Source organism: Ooceraea biroi, chromosome 6 (assembly GCF_003672135.1).
Source record: "Ooceraea biroi isolate clonal line C1 chromosome 6, Obir_v5.4, whole genome shotgun sequence".
NCBI lineage: Eukaryota > Metazoa > Arthropoda > Insecta > Hymenoptera > Formicidae > Ooceraea > Ooceraea biroi.
The window spans coordinates 4,030,845-4,051,063 of NC_039511.1; the positions used below are offsets into that span (position 1 = coordinate 4,030,845).

Here is a 20,219-nt window from a genome sequence, read left to right on the forward strand (position 1 = left end):
AAAATCTAAATTATTTATATGAAGAGGTGGTGAGATATCTTTCTGTAAGGTAAATATATTATTGTGTTTCACATGAAAACTTTTTGTAATTTATTTTACGATTTGTAAAACTGGTCCTTGATGTAATTATAAACACATGACCTAATATACAAGGTGTCTGACATAAGGCGAAAAATCTCTCGCCCACAGGTAGATCTCGTCCAACTGAATTAAAAAGTTCTGTACCATTTTGTAAACAACCACGTACAATTTCGAGTAATTAAGTAAAGAAAGTTCACTAATTCAGCGGACGCGATTGGCAGCGAGGGAAGTAGGCATGAATGACGTAAAAAAAAAACGGCTAGCCGAGATAGCAGCGAGTATCGGATTTCTTAGACGTATTTCTTAGAAGGGACACGTGACAACATTTTCTCGGCAACACGAGCGCTTGAATGAGACGCTGAGAAATTATTGTCGACGCGTCGTCTCGCCCGCCGCTGTAATCCGATACTCCCTGCCAATCGCGTTCTCTGAATTAACGAACTTTCTTTACTTAATTACTCGAAATTTTACGTGGTTGTTTGCAAAATGTCAGACACCCTGTATAATATAAAATTACCAAAGTCAATAATCTCTCATGTTTTCCTTTTCCTTTGCAAGCAGGCACGAATTCACGGCTACTCGTAACTTTATACAATATCGTACAGTATATACCTAAGTAGATTTTCGAGCGGTATTGGAGGCGGCAAACTAATTGCATCATATCGCGAATAAATTGTCGTTCCGCGAGCAAACGTCGCGTATAGTAAATGGCCAGGTATACGTTTATGGCGGTACTAATATATGTACTAAAGTAAACGATCGGTACTTGGGGCGTACACGTTAAACGTCTAGCTGGGAGAGCGCGAAGTGCGCTCGACGGCGCGGCAACGGCGATAACTTTTGCAGTTATACTCGCTCGAAATTAGGCGACCGGTGTGTATCTCATGGAATTAACGCTAACCACGCTCCTCATAATTGGCACGAAACAGCGGGACGCGAGCGTGACAGCGACAAAGTCGAAAACGGGTAATTGTGAAGGAGGACAGAGGAGAAGGGAGGTAAGGAAAAGGAACCTGCCGGAGGTACGGAGGACGCTCCGTTGTATTAGCGATTGTAGTGGTTGCTCGAACTAAGAGTCGGTGGCATCGGTGGATTCTGGAGTAAAGCGTGTCACGTCGGAAACTCCGCGGAGCACGCGGAACGGATTTCGCGATAACTTCGTCGTAAGAACCCCTCGGCGCACTCCCCCCCGTGCGGGTCCCGCACCCCATCGACCGAGCTCGACGAGACAGCGCTCGATTATGCGCTCGTCGCTCTGGAACAGCAGCCTCCTCCTCTGCTTTGTCCATTTCGCGGTTCTCGTCTACGCGCGTTCCGGAAGACCGATCAGGTCCTTGGCCTTTCGCGAGGGCAGCACCTTTTTCGTAAGTGTCACTTGGCGCAAGCGAGCTAGAGAGCTCGCGATTCCTGGTTTTGAATTTAATCCCCGTGATTCCCTCGAGTCTCCTTTAGTCTCACATAACAAAGCGGAAAACGAAAGCTTTACGTTTCTAGCAAATCGAGTTGTCGCGTTGCGCGCGAAAACGATTTCGTAAGCGAGCTGCCAGTCAGATGAATGGTTGCGCGACAAAATTGTTAGCGACCGTTTCACGTGCGAATCGAGAAAACGAAATTATAAAGAGGTAACGCATGGTACGGCAACGCAAACTGCCTGAAACTGTTCTAGTTTGCATCGTAAAACGCCGCTGCGGGAAAGTTAACAAACGTCAAATTGACGATTCATCATATTTTGACGGTCCGCTTGCGAAACACGGATCGATTTAACAATTCTCCACGTTATAGCGGTTTTGCGGAAAAATTGCAACGGAAGAATAACGTTAGTGAAAGGCTGTTAAGAGGAATAGCTATTACCTACATCTCGAAGAGAGTTAATCAGTTGGCAATTAAAACATAAACGCGCGCTAAAGATTACGTGCAGTAAAACAACGTGTATTCTCTCTCTCTCTATGACGACCATGCATGTTTTGCGGTTGCGGAATCGAGTGACTTAATAACGTACGAATTTCCCGAATTGCATGCCGCATCGATTACACAATGAACGCACATCGGTGAGGACGAAGACTGTGATATTCTCGCAATGGAGCATTCCGCCAGTGATTGTTCCGTTTTGGTCTTCCACCCGCTAAATTGAAATTCTAACGTACGTTGGGACAGATGCTGGAGCCACGATGGCTCAGAAACGCGCGCAGTTTCAACGTGATGGCGGAAAAAAGATTCCCATGCAGCGTGCCGTGACGGATATTAGTAGCGGACTGATTTTATCGCGAGGAATGTTACTGGAAATATTTCGCGTTCCTGACATCGCGACGTAATCATGGAGATTAATAAATCTCATATCAATTATGATACATTTCCATTATCCGGTGTTGAACAAGTGAAAAAATATCGCCGACAGGATATTCGTGAAAATTTTTACGCGAATTTTCGTGCGCGTGCGTGCGAACACGTACGGTAATTCGCTTTGATTATTTCGGGGGTTTTTCGCAATTCTCGGTGCGCGATCGCTTTGCGAAATCCGATATTCAAACGCAAACGCGAGGAGAGACAGTGCTAGCGCTATTTTTTTACGTTCATCGCGAACCAGCTGCGCGCTATGAAAATACCTTCTGTCTTCTCTGCAATTTATACGATTTCGTAGCTGAATCCATTGAATGTAAAGCGAAAATATGTTATATTTTTGAAAGTGCCTGCTACATGGCGCCTCTGAGAATAAAGTTACGCGTACCTCGTAATATAGGTTTATTTTTGACAGCCGTAAGCAGCAGTTTTCGAAACTTCGCGCTACGGCGTATTCTCCACTGTATTCCCCATTGAATTCTCGTATCTCGTATTGAAAGTTGACTCAGATCGGGAAATGTATTTCTCATATTGGACATTAATGCGAAAGCGAAAAGTGAGCAGCTTTCGAAACACACGCGTTGCAAACATATTTTCTCCGTTAAAAAGGAAAAGAAAGAAATCCGCAATTGTGGATACAAAACTTCCACAATCATTCGCGACATAGTGAGTCGTTCGTGATGTAATTTTACGATAAGATCATAATTTCAAGCAATTCAGAATACGTGTGAGTGCAGCGCGGATGGGATATGTTAAATCAACGGGATCAATTACATTTTATGGAATGTAATAAACTGTGGTATTCTCCCGCGCGATATTAATGAAAACATGAATTAATCATATATCTCTGGTGGAATATGAAAATAAGTAAAATTGATGAAGAGATTTCGCGCGTGCGTGCGGGAGGGAGGAAAAAAACCGCACTCACGTACACTGCGCTCGCAATTTGATGTATTAAAGGGACGCATATGCATCACTGTGAGCAGGTAAATGGATTCCGCGTTCAAACGGGCCATAAATAGCCATAAGAATCAATGTTGAATAACATCCCCTGCTCGCCACCGTATCATCCATGCCAGTACATAGCGGCGTCCCTGTTTATACAGCGTTTGCTGTGCCGTTGCGGCGCACGGAGGTGAATTTATGCGCCGTATGTACACCGGGACCGGGTCTAATGTAAACCGATCGGAGCTGCCGTATTTTCGCTTTAAAAGGCACGAAGTCGCGCGATGGCGGGCCCATTTTGAAGCACGGTGCGACGCCGGGCATTAATACGGGATGAAGTCGTGCGCTTCGTCCGGATCTCGACGTAAGTAGATACAAACGGAAAGACACGAGGCGGGACGATGAAAATTTATCGGCGGTATTATCGCGAAGAATGCAGCTCATCATAGGGCGAATGTCGATGCACCCTCGAAAGATGCACTAAAATTGCAACGAGACGGCCGTCCCTCTTTCTTGCCGCGACACGCTATTCTTCCTTTGGTCGCCTCGTATCTTGACAGGAATGTGCTTGATTTATATGCGATATATTTTTGCAGAGTTGATAAAGTGTCTCGGTGTAGGAGAGTTGTATGCGCGTCAAGGCATAGCGCTTGCAAAGGTAGCGGTAATCATTTTTATGCAAGCGGAAAGAAAAAGCGGTTTTGATCAGTTCAAAAGGCGCACGCGGTCGAGTGATACCAGTTACAAGTGTAGAATTACAAAATTCGATAAAATATTTAAAATTATATTTTAGGATGATGAGAGTATTGAGGACTACTGAGAAGGGGAGGAGAGATGCATGTTAATCGATATTAATTCCAAATTGGAATATTTTTCCCCTCTTCTGTGATTTTGCAGCATTGATTCATATCGATAATTGAAATAATTTAATTTCTTTTTTTTAAACAAACCTTGAATTTCGCAAAAGTACTGAACTTGCAGATTTAACGCAGAACGAGAAACAAAATGTGCAGTATTATATAATAGTACTCCGTTATTCTCCAGGAAAGTGGCAGGTGTCTCCGGGGTCGTACCGAGCTAATCCGTACAACAGAAGAATTATGCAACTTGTGATGATCCAGTGCACTTACGACGAAGTGCACCGCGGTATCGATGACACCGCATCGCGTTTGCCATGTACATTACCTGATGTACGAGGCGGAACACTTAGGATATGCATGAACCGACGTTATCCCGTTACACCGAAGGCGCGCATAGAGCTCGCAATGATACGTATTAAGGGGGGAGCCTGCTTTAGAACGCTGAAAATAAGGTATATTTTACGAATTGTTTTTGGAAAAACTATACAGCGGATCATTATAAAACTTTGATGCATTTATTAGTACATGTTTAAAGATAAAAAAAATTATTTTTTGATTTGAATATATCGCTTGTAGAGGTCGTCCTGGAGAAATCTTAGTGCAGCCGCGTCGCCGGCATTGCAAATTGGTGAGCATTCTCCTGCCTCCAAATTTCGTCTAAACTGAAAAATTGAAATATATTCTCGTTATTTATGAATGCCCATTGTCGATGAACCAAAGAGAGAAGAAAAAAGTTGAAAAGTGCCAAAATGGTGGAGCTTAGAACACAAAAGTACGATTTTTAGGCAAAGTTGTTGAACTTTTTCATGCAAAAATAATTGTTTAACTTAATGTTTTTATGAATATTAAAGGTTCATCGACGATGGGAATTCATAAATAACGAGAAAATATTTCAATTTTTCAGTTTGGATGAAATTTGGAGGCGGGAGAATGCTCACCAATTTACAATGCCGGCTGCACTAAGATGCCTCCAGGACGACCTCTACAGGCGATATATTCAAATAAAAAAATAATTTTTTTTATCTTTAAACATGTACTAATAAATGCATCAAAGTTTTATAATGATCCGCTGTATAGTTTCTCCAAAAAAAATTCGTAAAATTATACCTTATTTTCAACGTTCTAAAACAGGCTCCCCCCTTAAATAGATTACATTAATAGACATGTCATTAGCGTCGCACGTAACTCCGCACGTGATCGTTTTTAAAAAGAACGACAGAGGAAGTGGACATTCTGGACGAGGAGCATCCCTGGAGCCTGCGTCTTCGCTCTTCCCGCAAATCCGAAGACCTTCCCCAGACATCCCCGAGGAGGCGGCAAGACGGCGCCGGGAAATTATGCAGCTACGCGGAGAGGCGATCATCCGGCGCGCTTTCCATACGCTTTCGGCAACACGCTGGCGGCGAGGAGCATCTTCGAGGAGCGTCGCATAAATCCGATCGCCTTATCGTACTTACGGTCGCTAAGAAATAGAGACGGCTGCGACGCGGTAAGGTGGCGAGATACGCGTCTGACAAACGGCTTGCCAGCTCCAGCCGACACCATCCCTCCGTCGCATTTATACAAGAGCGATACCCGGGCAGCCGGGTAATAGGCAAAGTCGCGGAACCGGCGCCTGGTTCTCATCGTTACTCGTCGCTGCTGCTCCTTACCGCCCGATCCGAGTGACAGCCTCTTCTTGCGAGAGGCAGAACGCCGAGAATCAAGTTTCGCGATTCAGGCACAGGAGGGTGGACGCCTGGTGAAATGACTGGTTGAAAGATATGGGATAATCTAGCATTTGTATGGAGTATCCGTGGATATTCTTCTTTGATGCGTGTGCGTGATGATCATCTGCAGGATCCTCGGAACCTTACGATATCCTACCGATGGATCGACCTTGTTATTTTCCTCTTTTTCCGTGAGCGTGCCTCTTGAATTGATCGATTCCGATTGGCTTGGTAACAAAGGTACACACATAGCAGAATCGCCAATTCTGCGAGCGTTCGGCATTTTTTAAGAGACAGAGAGCAAAATAAACCTGCGAAGCATTGTGTATATATTGCGATGGGATCCATCAAATCGCTAACGATCTCTCAAACATTTTTATTCGGGCAACGTCTTGGGAGTGCATACAAATTGCCATTGGAGAACCTTATTTATGGACAATAGATAAGTGGCGCGGAAGGTTCCGAGCAGCATTGCTCGCGCGAATAATGAGGGAATAGATCGTAAGAATCGCGGCGCGGAGAGGGAGGCAATTTTACGATAAGTGTCTCGTTATTTACGGGCAAACATAAAGATAAAATCACGAGAGGAGATCTTCTCGCGAGCGAATAGAGCAGAGGAAAGAAAGAGAGACAGAGAGAAAGAACATGATACGTGGCGTGAAAAAATTACTAAGTAACGCGCCGCCTTTTTATACGTGCGCGCGTATACGCATAGCGTATATGTATAGCGCAGAATAGTTCACAACAGTAATTCGGATAAGACGAGAGAATCATCCCGGCGATTCCGGCCTTCCGAGAGGAATTGAATGGCTGATCGGAAATTCAGAAAGTTCCCTTATGGAGATTACGGCGATTTCGTATATCCCCGCGATCCTTTGATACGAAGTTATGATTTCGGATTCCGTGAGACTCGCAGGTAAAATTTCGCGCGACTTCTCGCAATTTCGCGAGTCCTCCCTCCCAGTCTCCCTCGGGGGAGTTCTTTGCATGCAAAACGTGCGCGAGATGCAAGATTTCTTTAAAAATTATTTCCGCCCTCGCGGTCGCGTAATCGGAGCGAGACGATAAAGCGAAGATTTACATCGCGAGCTACGATTGAGAACATCCGTGCGGTCCTCGCTATTAATTAAATTAATTTCAAAGTCCAATTAATTCGAACGTTCGAACGGCGCATGTATCATGATTCATGATCAGAAAATCGGAATCCGTTTGAACATGTTTAAAAAGGCCTCGAAATGCTTTTACAATTTCAGTCGCTTCGGGAATTGCACGCGAACGCAATTAAAACCCCTGCTTGCTCGTGCGGAACGGCTGAAGTCTGCGAGCTGAAATTAACTCCGTACGTTTTACAGTGAATAAATGATTTTCCAGTACCGGTTTAACTACAAGATAAATTCGCTGCCTTATACGACGATCTTCGCGCAAGCGGCGGGCTTCAAAGCGGCGTGGAAGCTGCCGGCCGCCGGTGAGCACCGGCACATCCGGTCCGTCTCCGACATCCACGAGTACGCCGAGCTCATGTACGAGAGGTAATAAATACTGTAATAGCCGTGCTGCATAATAGAATGCCGGTGGCGGTGGCGATCGCTAGAGGCAGCCAGAAAAGATGGCACCGTCGCGTCGAGCGAATGTCCAATGCGACGTCGGGCAGTATAGAGAACGTGGACTCGGGCCGATGCGGCTGGTTAAAACGACGCTGGTAGATTTCTGGCTGGCTGACCGAAAACTTCCGCCGCCGCAAGTATCCGATGGCCAATGGCGCGACGCCGACCTCAACCGCAGTCCTTGCCCGCAGCTTTTTAGGAGCGAGATCGAAGAGATTCGCGGAGTTGGATATTTAACGCCGACTTCTAGCGAATGGTTTGCTTGGAATATTCGTCTTACGTTCTCAAGTAATCTTTGATAACGTCGGAGTAACAATTGTTTCTTGACAGTTTCGCGATGCCCATTTCATTAACGTTTGTCGCTCTCGACAATCTCGAAATGTTGCATATCTCGCACGCGTTTGATGGCGTTTAATAAATCGACCGTATTGCACCGCGATTGTTTCAGTCACGGTTTCAATGGTCGTTCTTGTCTGCTGAAGAACATCTGTCAAGCGTTACAATACACGGAGCGGAAGGACGGCGTTGTAAGGAAGATATTGAAGCTACTTGCGGGGTGAGTGTGCCGGAATATTAATATCAATTATACGGTCGGTGTATTAATTCTGCCCCCCTTCCATTGCTTCCAGGTCGTATATTAATAACAGTACTTGGCATGAGGATCCGCTGTTCTGCGAACGTCACATCAGGGATTGCCCTCTACAATTAATCGGTTTTAATAGTTTCGCGGAGGGTTAATGTCAGGAAGTACCTTGGGATGCTACAAGAACAACTGTACGTCTACAGAAAGAAAAATTATATGATGGAGCGATAATATACGAATATTTTTGTTAAAATAATATTGTAATAATTGCATTTCTGTTTTCATATTATTAATTAATTAAAACTTTGAGCAATTGCCTCTCTGTAAAAGAAGACTTGTTATGGATATTTGTTACAAATGCTTCAATATTTTTATCATTAATATTAACGTTGTAAACAGCGTTAAAAATACTTGCTCACTTGCTCATTTACTTATAAATATTTTGCTAAATACCGAAAGGGAAAGAGTTAGTGAAGCACAATCTCGGAAAAACAAGAAGAAGCAGAAGGATATTTCTAGCGAGTATTATATACAGTCCTCAGTGCTATTAATTTATCTTCGTAATAGATACCATAAAAAAATTTTCGTGCATTATCTTCTTGTCCTTCTTTTTTTCTTTTTTCTTCCTGACTCTCTCTCTCTCTCTCTCTCTCTTTCTTTCTCTCTCTCTTTACCTCATGCCCTTCGTCTCCGCTTGTCACATCTCGCGACAGGACGATTATAATTGCTATCGCGCGGCCGCTGGTCCAGTTCCAACGAAAAACATTAATTTCGACTATCGCATGACTATCTGACAATTAAAAAGTGCCCCACTTTGTGCTCGCCATTTGCTAACACGAGCACACGTTATCCGAGAGTCAAAACTACAATCACCGTCGCTCTGGCTTGCAATTACTCTAATGATCCCAAGCCGCGGTATATCTAAATGATGCGATGAAAAAATCCATTCAGAATTCACATGTAACGAGCAAGTATTATCGAAAAAAAGAAAGAGAGAGACACCTCTTCGAAGTACCTATCTTCGATATTTTAATCAGTGTACACTTACTGTTAGCAGTGAGTTATTTCTGGAGCACTCATCGTCCACCTATTTGCAGCGTAAGCATTTAATATGTAGTTTCTAAGTTACATGTACTGCAACATTAGCAGTAGCATTTGTATCATTCTTTAGTGTCACTGGTACACGTAAAAATGTCAGTACAAAATACACTCCTTGCACGACTACCGCAAAATTATGGCAACTACGGGGAACCATTCTCCTACAAGAACGTATTTTTAATTGCTGTGCATTGTCGCGCCGCGGTGGATCCCGTGACACGGTCTACTCTGTCATAAATGAATGTGGCGTTGTAGTAAGACCGCTTTATTAGCACGTAAATGAATACGCGATGTAATTATTTCGAGTTTCGTCCGCTGTAGTGGTCGCATGCAAATACAGACGTCAAAGGTGATGTCCGACGAAAGTTTTAACGACCCGAAATATGAATTGTTCATTTTGTATTCAGGCTCTGTACAAGCATGCACGTATATACACAGCGAACGGTCTCTTTTACATCCAAGTTTTTTCCGAAATATGCAACAATCATTATGTTTTGTGCGAACGTCGATAATATAACAGAGATAATAAAAAATAATGACGTGAGCGTTGCAATTTGGAATAATCAATACACATGCGTCAAAAGAATGCTCTGACGCACGTCGGAAAAACAAAGAAGCAGATAATAGACGCACACAATTATTACAAGAAGTAATTTTATTTTTGAATGAACGCAATTTTAGCGTTTATATGCATAAAGGCATTAAACTGCAAAGCTGTACCTGGAATACCAGTCATCCCTGTCTCTCGGGCCGTGAAAAACGAAGCACGCTGGCGAAAAAGCGCATTTTCACGTGTATTCCCTCATGGTCCGCCAACGTAAGCCACGTACGTCCCACGTAAAATCGATCCACGATTGCTGCAACGTGCGAGTGACAATCGCAGCATGCGATGACGACGGCGACGATGCGTCAATACCACCCCTTTTGAAATGGCGCCCTCGTTTCTATGCATTATCCCGGCGGATGTCGTTTCTCGTCGCATACCGGGACAGAACCGGTTATAATTGCATCCGGCGGTCCCGGCGGGTCGTGCGTTAACGAAAAGCATTAATTTAGAATGCTCTGTGGTTTTCTTGTCAGGAAACCGGCCACGCGCGCAACTCCCGTATGCAATTAACGGACAGGCGCGCTTCCGCCGCGCGACGAGTCACCGAAGAGAGAAAAAGGTAACGTTAGCTCGGCTTTGTCGGTCTTGATCCACGCGAGGCGGGTATTACGTGCGCGGGATGCGCGGATGCGGGGTGTCGGTGGTGCAAAAAGATCCGACCGCGGTGAACGTACGCGAGGGTGGTTCGCTGATAGCAGCGGCTCACCGGGGATAATAAAGGGTTGAAAGGGCACGGGGGCGAAATGGACTGGAAAATCTCAAGTGGGATGATATGACGATCCCGCCGCAGTCACTGCCGCTCTCATTCCGCTTATTTATTCCAATCTTTCTCGTGCTTATCGTGCGATGGCCCGCCATTTCCGCGTACCTATCCGACGTGCGATATTTCGACGTGTCACATCTTGATGCATATAAGATAATAAGCTCGCAATTTTAATAAATTAATTCCAACGGCGCAAAATTAATTAATCCTTTGTTAGGATGACAATTTCGTCCGATCCGCTCGTCAGTTACGAAGTCTCCGTCACGAAAAGCCGGACCGACCGGACGTACTCGTCTCCCTCGGCGAATTAAATATTTCGGCCGCGCTAATTAACAGAGCATTCAAGGAATCTTTGAGAACTTCAGGAGCGTAGACTAATTATTGACTTTCCGTCCGCTTTCTTAATTGCGGATACAATTTGCGGAGTTGTATCCACTGCGGGGATTTGCACGGCGGTTTCGCGTTTTACTTCGAGGGTAGAAGTTCCCACGGCGCTGTACGCGAAACATCCGGGGTAGCTTGCTGCCCGGATATCGACCGGCGCAAGCATATCAGTGAATCGGAACGCAACTTCGCAATTTTCGCTAGCCTATTACTCGCAAAGTGGCGCGCTCATCAATCGTTAAATTTGCCGCTCGATAGCTGCTCGCTCGCGGAACAGAGGAGATGACGCGCGCTTCCCTTCCACCTAATTTTCGGCTCTCTCGGATCCATCGCGATAATTCAATTGACATCTCGCGAGTCACTGACATTCCAGTAGATTGATATCAATACCGCCGTTCTCTGCGCCTCTGCACTCCTCGAAATGCACCTCCTCGCGCAGCTATTCCCGTCGTTCAACGCGCGATTGTCTGCATTCATTTTGCTGCTCGTTCTTACTGTATTCATTTGTTTTGTACATGTTATATATATATTGATTCACCGCTCGCTTCCGGAATACTTAGTAAGCACTTTCCGTCCGTGCGCGTTTCCTCAAGCGAGATGATATCGCTTTTACGCTCGTTATAAATTTCCTCGCGCCTCGTTAAGGGTGCCAACTGTAAACGGAAAAACACGCCGCGGAAACCGCGCGCGCTCGCCCCGGTAATAACAGGAACGATAATGTCTTCGCATTCCGTCCCGCGGAAACCGCGCTCAGACGACGCAGGAATAAGTAACACGCTCGTGCAAACAGAGACGCCCGCCTGCCGTGTTTGACCAAGGAATTATCGGCATGCAAACGCGGCTCGTTCACGTGATGATGGCCACCATTATCATCATTAGCGTGGAATTCGCCAAAATCTTCGCCCTGGTCGTCCGCCGGTCACGGCCGTTAGTGCAACGACAGCCACCTCTGACGAAAGCACCGTCGAAAATACGCGTCTCATCTCGTCTCATGTCACGTAATCTCTCGCTGTCGTTCGTGATTGTCCTTAGTAATCGATGGGATAAGAAACTTTAATTTCGTTCGCTTGGAAACTCGTTCCTTCTCGACAGCGTGATTTTTTTGTAAGTCTATAACACGATTTTATTATACTAAAATTGATTTTTTTAATGAATGCCTTGCAAGTTCTTGTAAAATTCCATTTGCTCGCGGCTGGAAATGTTCCGTTCTTTTCGCAGGGACACATATGATCCGAGGGAACACTAATGTTTCGCCGTGCGTAAGGAATGTTGGACTATCGGCTTTCTTTTCTCGTTGGATGCTTGAATTGGTTGATTCTATGCACGGGCTCGATGATAGTTCATGGGAACGCAACTGAGATCGATATCGCGCCCAGAATCTTGTCGCGGCCTAAGAGGTACTTGATTTTTCCGCAGGGTAGTAATCTACAGGTAAATTTAATCAAATGAAATAATGATTAAAAAGAAACATTTGTTTAGTTTTACGTATATCTTTTTCATGATTCGAGAATTTTCATGAAGTACCATTCATCCACGATTTACAAAATATACAGGGTGTCCCGAATTTAAATGTCCAAACTTCGGGAGCGTGTAGGGGATGATAAATAAAAAATAAAAAGTCCTTTAGAGATATGCTCGTTTTTACTTCGTTTTGGAAAAATCGCGAAAAAGAAAACGTAGATTTCATGCAGCAATGACTCGTCGTTCCGGAATTCTTCTGTTTGAAAATCGGCGCCGCGCATACTCTCACACTTACTTTGTTTGTTTACATTTCTTTTTTTGCTTACATTTCTGCTTCTCTCCTATAAATTCGTCAGTTACTCATCAGAAGCCATCGAGTGAATTACTCCTGTCACAATGCCGCGTACATGTTCTAACGTTGAATATGCTGATATGGTTTTCGTGTATGGTTTCTGTGACGGTAATGCTAGGGAGGCGGTGCGAGAGTATGCGCGCCGATTTTCAAACAGAAGAATTCCGGAACGACGAGTCATTGCTGCATGAAATCTACGTTTTCTTTTTTGCGATTTTTCCAAAGCGAAGTAAAAACGAGCATATCTCTAAAGGACTTTTTATTTTTTATTTATCATCCCCTACACGCTCCCGAAGTTTGGACATTTAAATTCGGGACACCCTATATATATTTTGTATATTCACCTATAGCATAAAAGTAGCGCAGCATAGTTCGCTAAATAATAGAACAATTCCTACAAATTAGGATTAACATATCTCTGCGAGCACTATGCGCTACCTTTAATTTAGGATGTTCATTAGCCGAGGCCGTTTTAAGCAAAACTGCACGTTGCAGAACTGCGGAAGATCGAGCTGCCGCGTAAATTCGGCCAAGTGTTTCTCAAACGTTTCGTATATTTTCTGTAGCAGACGAAATTGCATTGCCCTTAAATTTCGGTACACGGATAAAGTAGAAAAGCAAAGTGCCTGCGCGCGTGGCCTCCACCTCCGCAATCTGCGAAATTTACGTAGAAAACTGAATTTGCACGTGGATGTTCCGTGTATTTTCCAGTTAGTGTATTGTTTGACTATCGGAGCGTACGGCCGCGACGGTGATTTGGTGCTGGGACTGACAGCTGCCTTAGCCTGGGAACTTCCGAACAAGGTCGACTCAAAGATATCGAATTTGCTTCACCGTAGAAGCCGGAGCGTCGTATATCCGAAAATGGAGGCTTTCCTGCAATCGTGAGTGTCGTGCCCGTTATTCCGTATTTTTCCGTCGGCTTTTCCAATCTTTCGACGTGCACTCAAGCTGACGAGAAGCACGCTGGCGATTCGATACGTCCGGACCGATTTTTGAGAAATCAGATCATCCTCTCTGGATCGCCACAAAATTTCGCACGAAAATCTGGAAGCGCGAGAACACGAGACGCGTACGAAACGGCGACGAATCTGTGCGCCGAATCGATTGTGAAACTTTATACGCGTCGGAACAACGCGCGGTGATCCGATACAATAGATTCGTTGTCATCAAAGAGATAAAACTTAACTTTAACGGGAACGGCCGGGAGAGAAGCAAACCACAACGTATAGTTACGAATAAAATCTTCGTTCTCGCACCCTGCGCGTGACGCGTCTTCATAAAGACGTAATCACTGTGATTGGGGATGAAGATGATTTCGGGGGTGTAACCGTGTCCGCTTCCCGCGCATTTAGCCATCGATTGTCGGAACTTTACGCAGCGGGACGCTTTTAAATTATAAGCTCTACCGGCAGAACCGGCCTCGACGGCAGATCCTGCGTCATGAGAGCACTCTGCGAGGCGGGCCAGCGTGATCCTACGCGGATTGCTACCGGATCCTTTGTCCAGGAACTCCTCCACGCAATTTTCACGTAAGCGCACAGTTGTTTAGATGTTCCTACTGTTTCAAGCTTCCCGTCGAAATCATTTCACGTACTTTCAACGTGATTAAGGATTGCTGGATTGAGGATTGCGAGGATTACTGGATTAGAAAGACTGGAAAACGTGGAATTTCGTTCGCAGATTGCCAAAGGACGGCAGCAGATTCGAGCGATCGGAGGATCATGCATACGATCGCGCGTACGAAGCGACCGGAGACTGCGAGCGGCTGTATCCTGCGTGTCAGCACTCGATTTATAATGTGGACATTTGAAATCGTGGCAGGAAAACCGACATCTCGGCGCATCATTCGGAAAACTGTAGCAATGGCATGAAAATCTGATGAGAGACTCGGCCGATGTTGGAAAGCTTCTCTGGCGCGGCCGATTCATTTTTCGACAATTTTTCTATTCGACGTTTGACAGTTGCACGCGCGTTACTTCCTGAGGAATCGGACTAATGAAAGATAAAATGATTACTATATTTATTGTATATATAGTATATATAATAATTCTTCAATTTATTCATGTCTGTATCTCGAACTAGCAAACTATCGCGCTGACATAATACGTGATTTTATCAACTGTTTAATGATTTACAAAAAGTGTTATTTCTCTCACGGAAGAGGATAATGCGTATACGTATATTTATGTTAAGATATTAACAAGTAGTGATTGTAAAAATATTTAATAAATGGGTGATAATTTACTTTCCTTAATTTACTTTCCCACTTTATTCCATTGTGATTTGTTTAATGTTATAGTATGTTTGTATGGATAACCGCATTTGCTCGAGTACAAACAAATCTTTTGTATATTCATGCAATTTTTAATAACAAGACAGGATTTTCGGCTTTTAACACGTTGAAGGATCTTGGAGATAAACGATTATTCAGCATCAGCGACGATTCCGTTAAATTCAGAAAGTTTTGCGCGAGGCTCCGGCGCCATGAATATTCTATATCGGTCATTACATTACTTCCGCAACGTGTAATTCATTTTGGCGCGGTTTCGAATAATTCCACGACGTTTTGCATTAATAAAACGGTCGCGCGGCCCTCGTCGATTTATGGTTCATTTCTGCAGAGTGCTCCGAAATGTTCTAGTTAGTTCTTGGTTTTTTATTTCCTCCTTTTCCGATAGAAATAAAATATACCAAATCCATCTCCGCGTTGCAACAAACGTGTATAAAAGTATGGGACAATGTTCGTTCGCGACCGAGAACGTTTCGTGTTTTGCGGGCGTCAGTATTTATTACTCGCAAACATTCGCAAGTCGGCAGCGAGAATACAAGCGCACGTTCATATTTACTTGACGATTTTGCTGCATAATTACATGCACGCGTGCTTGTTAACGATGCGCTGAGAGCCACTTGGCGTGATACTTTAATAACGACCAGGAAATCCTGAGATAATTGCACGGCGCTCGTTACGCCGCGTGAAAATGAAAACTGCTAACCGTGCACTTTCACCCCGGTGTAAAGTTACGAATTTCGTGCTTTGACTCGGACCAAATTGTACTCTCGCGAGCTGTGTTTGCGTTCCGCTCATGTACCATTGCACGCTGGACATAATTCCGCGGAACGTGTAATATCCAGTTCGAACTGGATTATCAAATGTACATTCGCGAATATGCCGGTTCAGCATCCTAATCCTCTCATGTCAGCCCGAGAAATCATTCCGTAGATAATTAAATTATTGTGGAATCCTTTTCGCCTCATCAGTTATGCTAATTGGTATTCCTAAATGCCCATTATCAAACGACCAAACGATACGAAACGTACGAGTGATGTGGTATACCAGCGTATTGTATTGTGGAAGCATTAGAAGTTCCAGTAGACGTACCCGAGGGTCTCCCACCACCTGTCTCATTTTTTCAGACTGTTCTTTTTTATGGTATCGTTAAAACAGTGGAGTACCGTTACTTTTTTAACATGCTGCAAATGTAGTTAGCATTAATGCCCGAACATGGGCGGCAGTCATGCTTAGAAGCGCATTCGATCGGTGAGATCGAGATTTCGGTTCCGTTCGGTGGAACGTGAGATTCTCCGCGATGCTGATCAATCGTTTCCGCCGTTTCGTCCTGTTCGTCGTTTTCGTGACTCGCCTCGGTGGATCGACGAGGTTCCCGAACGACTCGCTCGCGAGGTCCGAGAGAGAAGTCAAGTATCTGATATTTCCGCAAGGCAGCAACGTGCAAGTAAGACGAACGTTCGTTTTCTACAGCTGCATTGTAATAAGAAGAGTCTGGTTTGTTCTCTTGTTCTTTGATTCTCGGGAAATGGCAACTGCAGTCTCTCATATTTTCAGTTTCACGTTTAATTTCGAGTTTTCACTCGCGAATTTTCAATGCGTGAACGTAGGAGAAAATCGAGGAAAATCTTACGCGCTTGATCGGAGTTATTAAAGTGAAATCATAATCTTCGAGCGCTCTCCGTGTTTTTGTGCGAAACGCGCCAGACAGGTCGATAGGAGTTGGCGTGAGTTTCATTGAGTTTTGAGAAGTTGTATATTACGGCACGACATAAATTCGCAATACAGTTTAGCTCAGAAAGTTTCACATGTTAAATTAAATGAGACTCACTCTTATAATAGGTTTTCGAAAGGCTCTATTAAGCGGAACAATCCGAAAACTAATGCTCTAATACTCAACTCTGCGTAGAAGGAAAGAGAATATTTCTATATATAAATTCAGATAACATCATAAATAATTTTGTAATAACACGCAATGTTTAATGTAAAATTATTAATTTATGACATTATGTTCAATATCCAACACTTATTATAGTATAACAATTACTGCAGTATTTAACATTAATAGGTAAAGATTAATATTACCTTTGGCTCGATTTAGCAAAAGTTACCTCGTCTTTAGTTTTTTCTTTTTTTCATTCCTGCCTGCTGCTATTACGCATAGCTCGTCTACTGTCTAACCATGAGCACGTACACGAAGCCCCAAGGAATGTTCACCATCGGCGTTACGGCCGGGCTGGCATGGGAACTACCCCATAGAAATACCGTGCCATACAGGAAGCCAGCCGAGGTTTATCATCGTCGGAGCAGAAGAGAGCTGTACCGTAAAGTGGAGCTAATGCTAAAAACGTGAGTAAGAGAGACAGACGAGGACGAAAATATGAAGGTAGATCATTCGTTCCTATCAATCATCCTCGAACAACCGTATAAAACTAAATGAATCTTGTTAATTAATAATCGAAAAAATAATAAAATTTACTAAAATACAATAAAAAAATCTGAATCAATGCAATCGAGACATTTCGTCGTTCATCGGAAAATCGTACGTTCCGTCATTGCACCTCGCGTCTGATTACATTCCACCCTGTTCCACTGATCAAATTTTTACCCACTTCGCTCTCGCTGAGAAGTTCTGATGGAAAAATGGTAATTCTATCGAACGCGAACGAATCGACGAGACTTATATCGGTGAGATTTTCATTTCAGTAAGTTGTCCGACAAATTCGCCACTTTCCGATACGAGGAAAAATGGACGTGAGCCTTCGTTAAAAAGTTACCTACTTATCTGTGTCGGGCAGGAAACGTTTCTATTTTCCGAGGCGAAGAAATACGTTTCTCGTTTAGAAATGAGTGAATTCGAGACAAATCCGTAAAGCCAAATAAGAGTTTAAGATGGACATTTGCCCGGTATTGTTCGCGTAATCGATGTTTCCTGTTCGAACGTGTCCTCGTGTGAGGAACGATACGTAAGTCTTTTGCGAGCGTGAGTGCAATAAAATTATCCGCGAAAAATCGCCGAATAATCCCGTTCGGGGCCACAAGACACGCGCGACGAATGAATTTCACGGCCGATGGAGCGGCAGAGAAATGCTCTTAAACGCTCGTTCGAGCAGCGAGCGGATTAAGCTGTGCACTTTCGCTGCACGGAAAAGGGTTCGAAGGAACGACGATAATTCAAGTATGACGGACGAGGAACGTAGTGGCCATTCACAGAGACCGTGCTCGCTCGCTTGCTCGCGTTTCGAGCTTTTCGCCGGAACGTGGTCGCGAATTATCGAGCGCGATAATAAAGAGATTCCATAATGATTGAACGTACGTTTTGCAGGCGCGGCTGTTCGCGCGTGAGAAAAATGATCTCGGAGAGGAATGAGGATCGTGCGCGAGAGTCTCGAGCAGCCGTCTGCCTCGTTCGCACTTTCTTAATGTCGGGATTACTCTCCCGAACGTGGACGAGCGTGGAAAAAAGTTAATTGAATCGTTTTCGTATGATGCACCGTGCGACGAGATAACGTTATGGCGCACGCGTGGACGGCATCGAGATCGAGCGATCGATATGATCATCGGGATGCGCGCCGAGTTTACCGGCCGCTTGGTGGAAACAATTTGCTCCTGCGAGAGCTGGGAGAGCCGTTAGCGAAATTATAATCCGCGCCGTGATTCAGCCGTCCAAAAATCCCATCCGAATGTTATCGCGCGTTTGAATACGATCTTTGATAAATGGTTTTAAATAAATTTTACGTTTCACGTTGTGGCGGATATTAATAATAGTGCTTCCGATGACGAGACTTGTATCTTTTCAGATCTGTTCTCGAACTGATTACTCGGAATTAATATTTTTTGCGTTGCGTAATTAATATTCATAAAAGAATCATTCCTATGCGCCGCCAAGTACGGAACATAAAACAGCACTCGTCCTCACAGATCGATTCTTCCGATGCGAATAAATTTTAGCAACCCTCATTGTTGGATTGTTCAAACCGCGCGCACCGGGGTAGACATATACACCTGACTTTTGCCACAATGGCAACCCTCGATTAAGTATTGTTTCGCCGGCAATCGCAACTTCCGCCGTACATAGCCGGTAAAGTTTCGGCTAAGAGGCCCGCGCTATTCGGCGTGATCCGGGGATTGGCGTTTCCGCCAACCCCCGGATAGTGGTTACTCTAATTCTAATTGCGCGGAGCTATAGCCTAATTGCCGGTATTCGCACGGCGACGGGGTGAACGGGGAGGGAGAGGGGGACAAGCGACGGGAACGACGACGGCGTGTGCGGTTGTTTAGGGATCACTGCGCGGCGAGGAGAAACGCGAGGGTGGCGACGGGGGATCATTGTGGTACCACCCTCGGGTTTACGGTGGAGCGTTTCGTGCCCGGCAATATTAACGCGACCTCGCGTATTATCGCGAAGTTAATGAATGGACCTCGCCGACTCTCGGCGAACTCGACAACGATAACGAGGATGATAATGATGAACGAGTCCCGCTGCCCCGAATTTCCGCCCCCGTGCTCTCACCTTACGTCTACCTCACGAAGCCAGGCGAGGGATGGCAGGGCCTGCATCCTCAAGGCGATCTGCAAGGCTGCCAAACGTAGGCGCGAGGACGTCGGCAAGGGGAGCTTCGTCGAGGAGATCTTGCACGCAATATTCACGTAAGAGTCATAGACCAAAAAAATAAACTAATAAATAATGAACATAGATTTTCGCTCGTTTTGTTTTTCAATTTTATATTTCATATATTATGTGTGTCTATGTGTATGTATGTCGGGTAACGTGAGGAATAATTATTGCAGTCTGCCTGGGGGATGGTACGACATCGATCCGATGACCGAATACGAGCGAACTTACCACTTGGGTGAGAATTGCGATGAGGCGTACGCCAAGTGTCCAGATCTCTTCTGAAGTGCTGCAATCAGCGTGATCATCTTACACAGTCGCGAAACGAGCAGCTATCACGGAGAACTTTCTCCAGTCATCTCTCTCCCTCTCTCTCTCCTTCTACTATCCCTCAACCATAATCAAATTAGTGGAGTGCTTGAACTGTAGACCCCAATGATTATCAGATCTAAACTCCAAGATCTCCGGATCGAACTTAGTTTACAAGTTACAAGTTAAGGCAGTAATAAATATTAAAATATTGCACTAAT

General features: G+C 44.6%; 3 protein-coding genes across 3 annotated transcripts; all 3 read left to right on the plus strand.

The window, feature by feature from the left end:
• Nucleotides 1-1,322: 1,322 nt before the first annotated feature.
• Nucleotides 1,323-8,651, plus strand: LOC105282172. The gene is made up of 4 exons (XM_026970436.1): nucleotides 1,323-1,445; nucleotides 7,304-7,461; nucleotides 7,985-8,092; nucleotides 8,166-8,651. The coding sequence occupies exons 1-4, from the start codon at nucleotides 1,323-1,325 to the stop codon at nucleotides 8,272-8,274; spliced, it is 498 nt and encodes a 165-aa protein (XP_026826237.1). The 3' UTR covers nucleotides 8,275-8,651.
• Nucleotides 8,652-12,237: 3,586 nt separating this feature from the next.
• On the plus strand, nucleotides 12,238-15,025 carry LOC113562100. Its single transcript, XM_026970396.1, has 4 exons — nucleotides 12,238-12,402; nucleotides 13,496-13,668; nucleotides 14,200-14,316; nucleotides 14,468-15,025. The coding sequence occupies exons 1-4, from the start codon at nucleotides 12,238-12,240 to the stop codon at nucleotides 14,595-14,597; spliced, it is 585 nt and encodes a 194-aa protein (XP_026826197.1). The 3' UTR covers nucleotides 14,598-15,025.
• A 1,349-nt stretch (nucleotides 15,026-16,374) lies between these two features.
• On the plus strand, nucleotides 16,375-19,974 carry LOC113562101. Its single transcript, XM_026970397.1, has 4 exons — nucleotides 16,375-16,521; nucleotides 17,239-17,423; nucleotides 19,608-19,724; nucleotides 19,866-19,974. The coding sequence occupies exons 1-4, from the start codon at nucleotides 16,375-16,377 to the stop codon at nucleotides 19,972-19,974; spliced, it is 558 nt and encodes a 185-aa protein (XP_026826198.1).
• The last annotated feature ends 245 nt before the right edge of the window (nucleotides 19,975-20,219 follow it).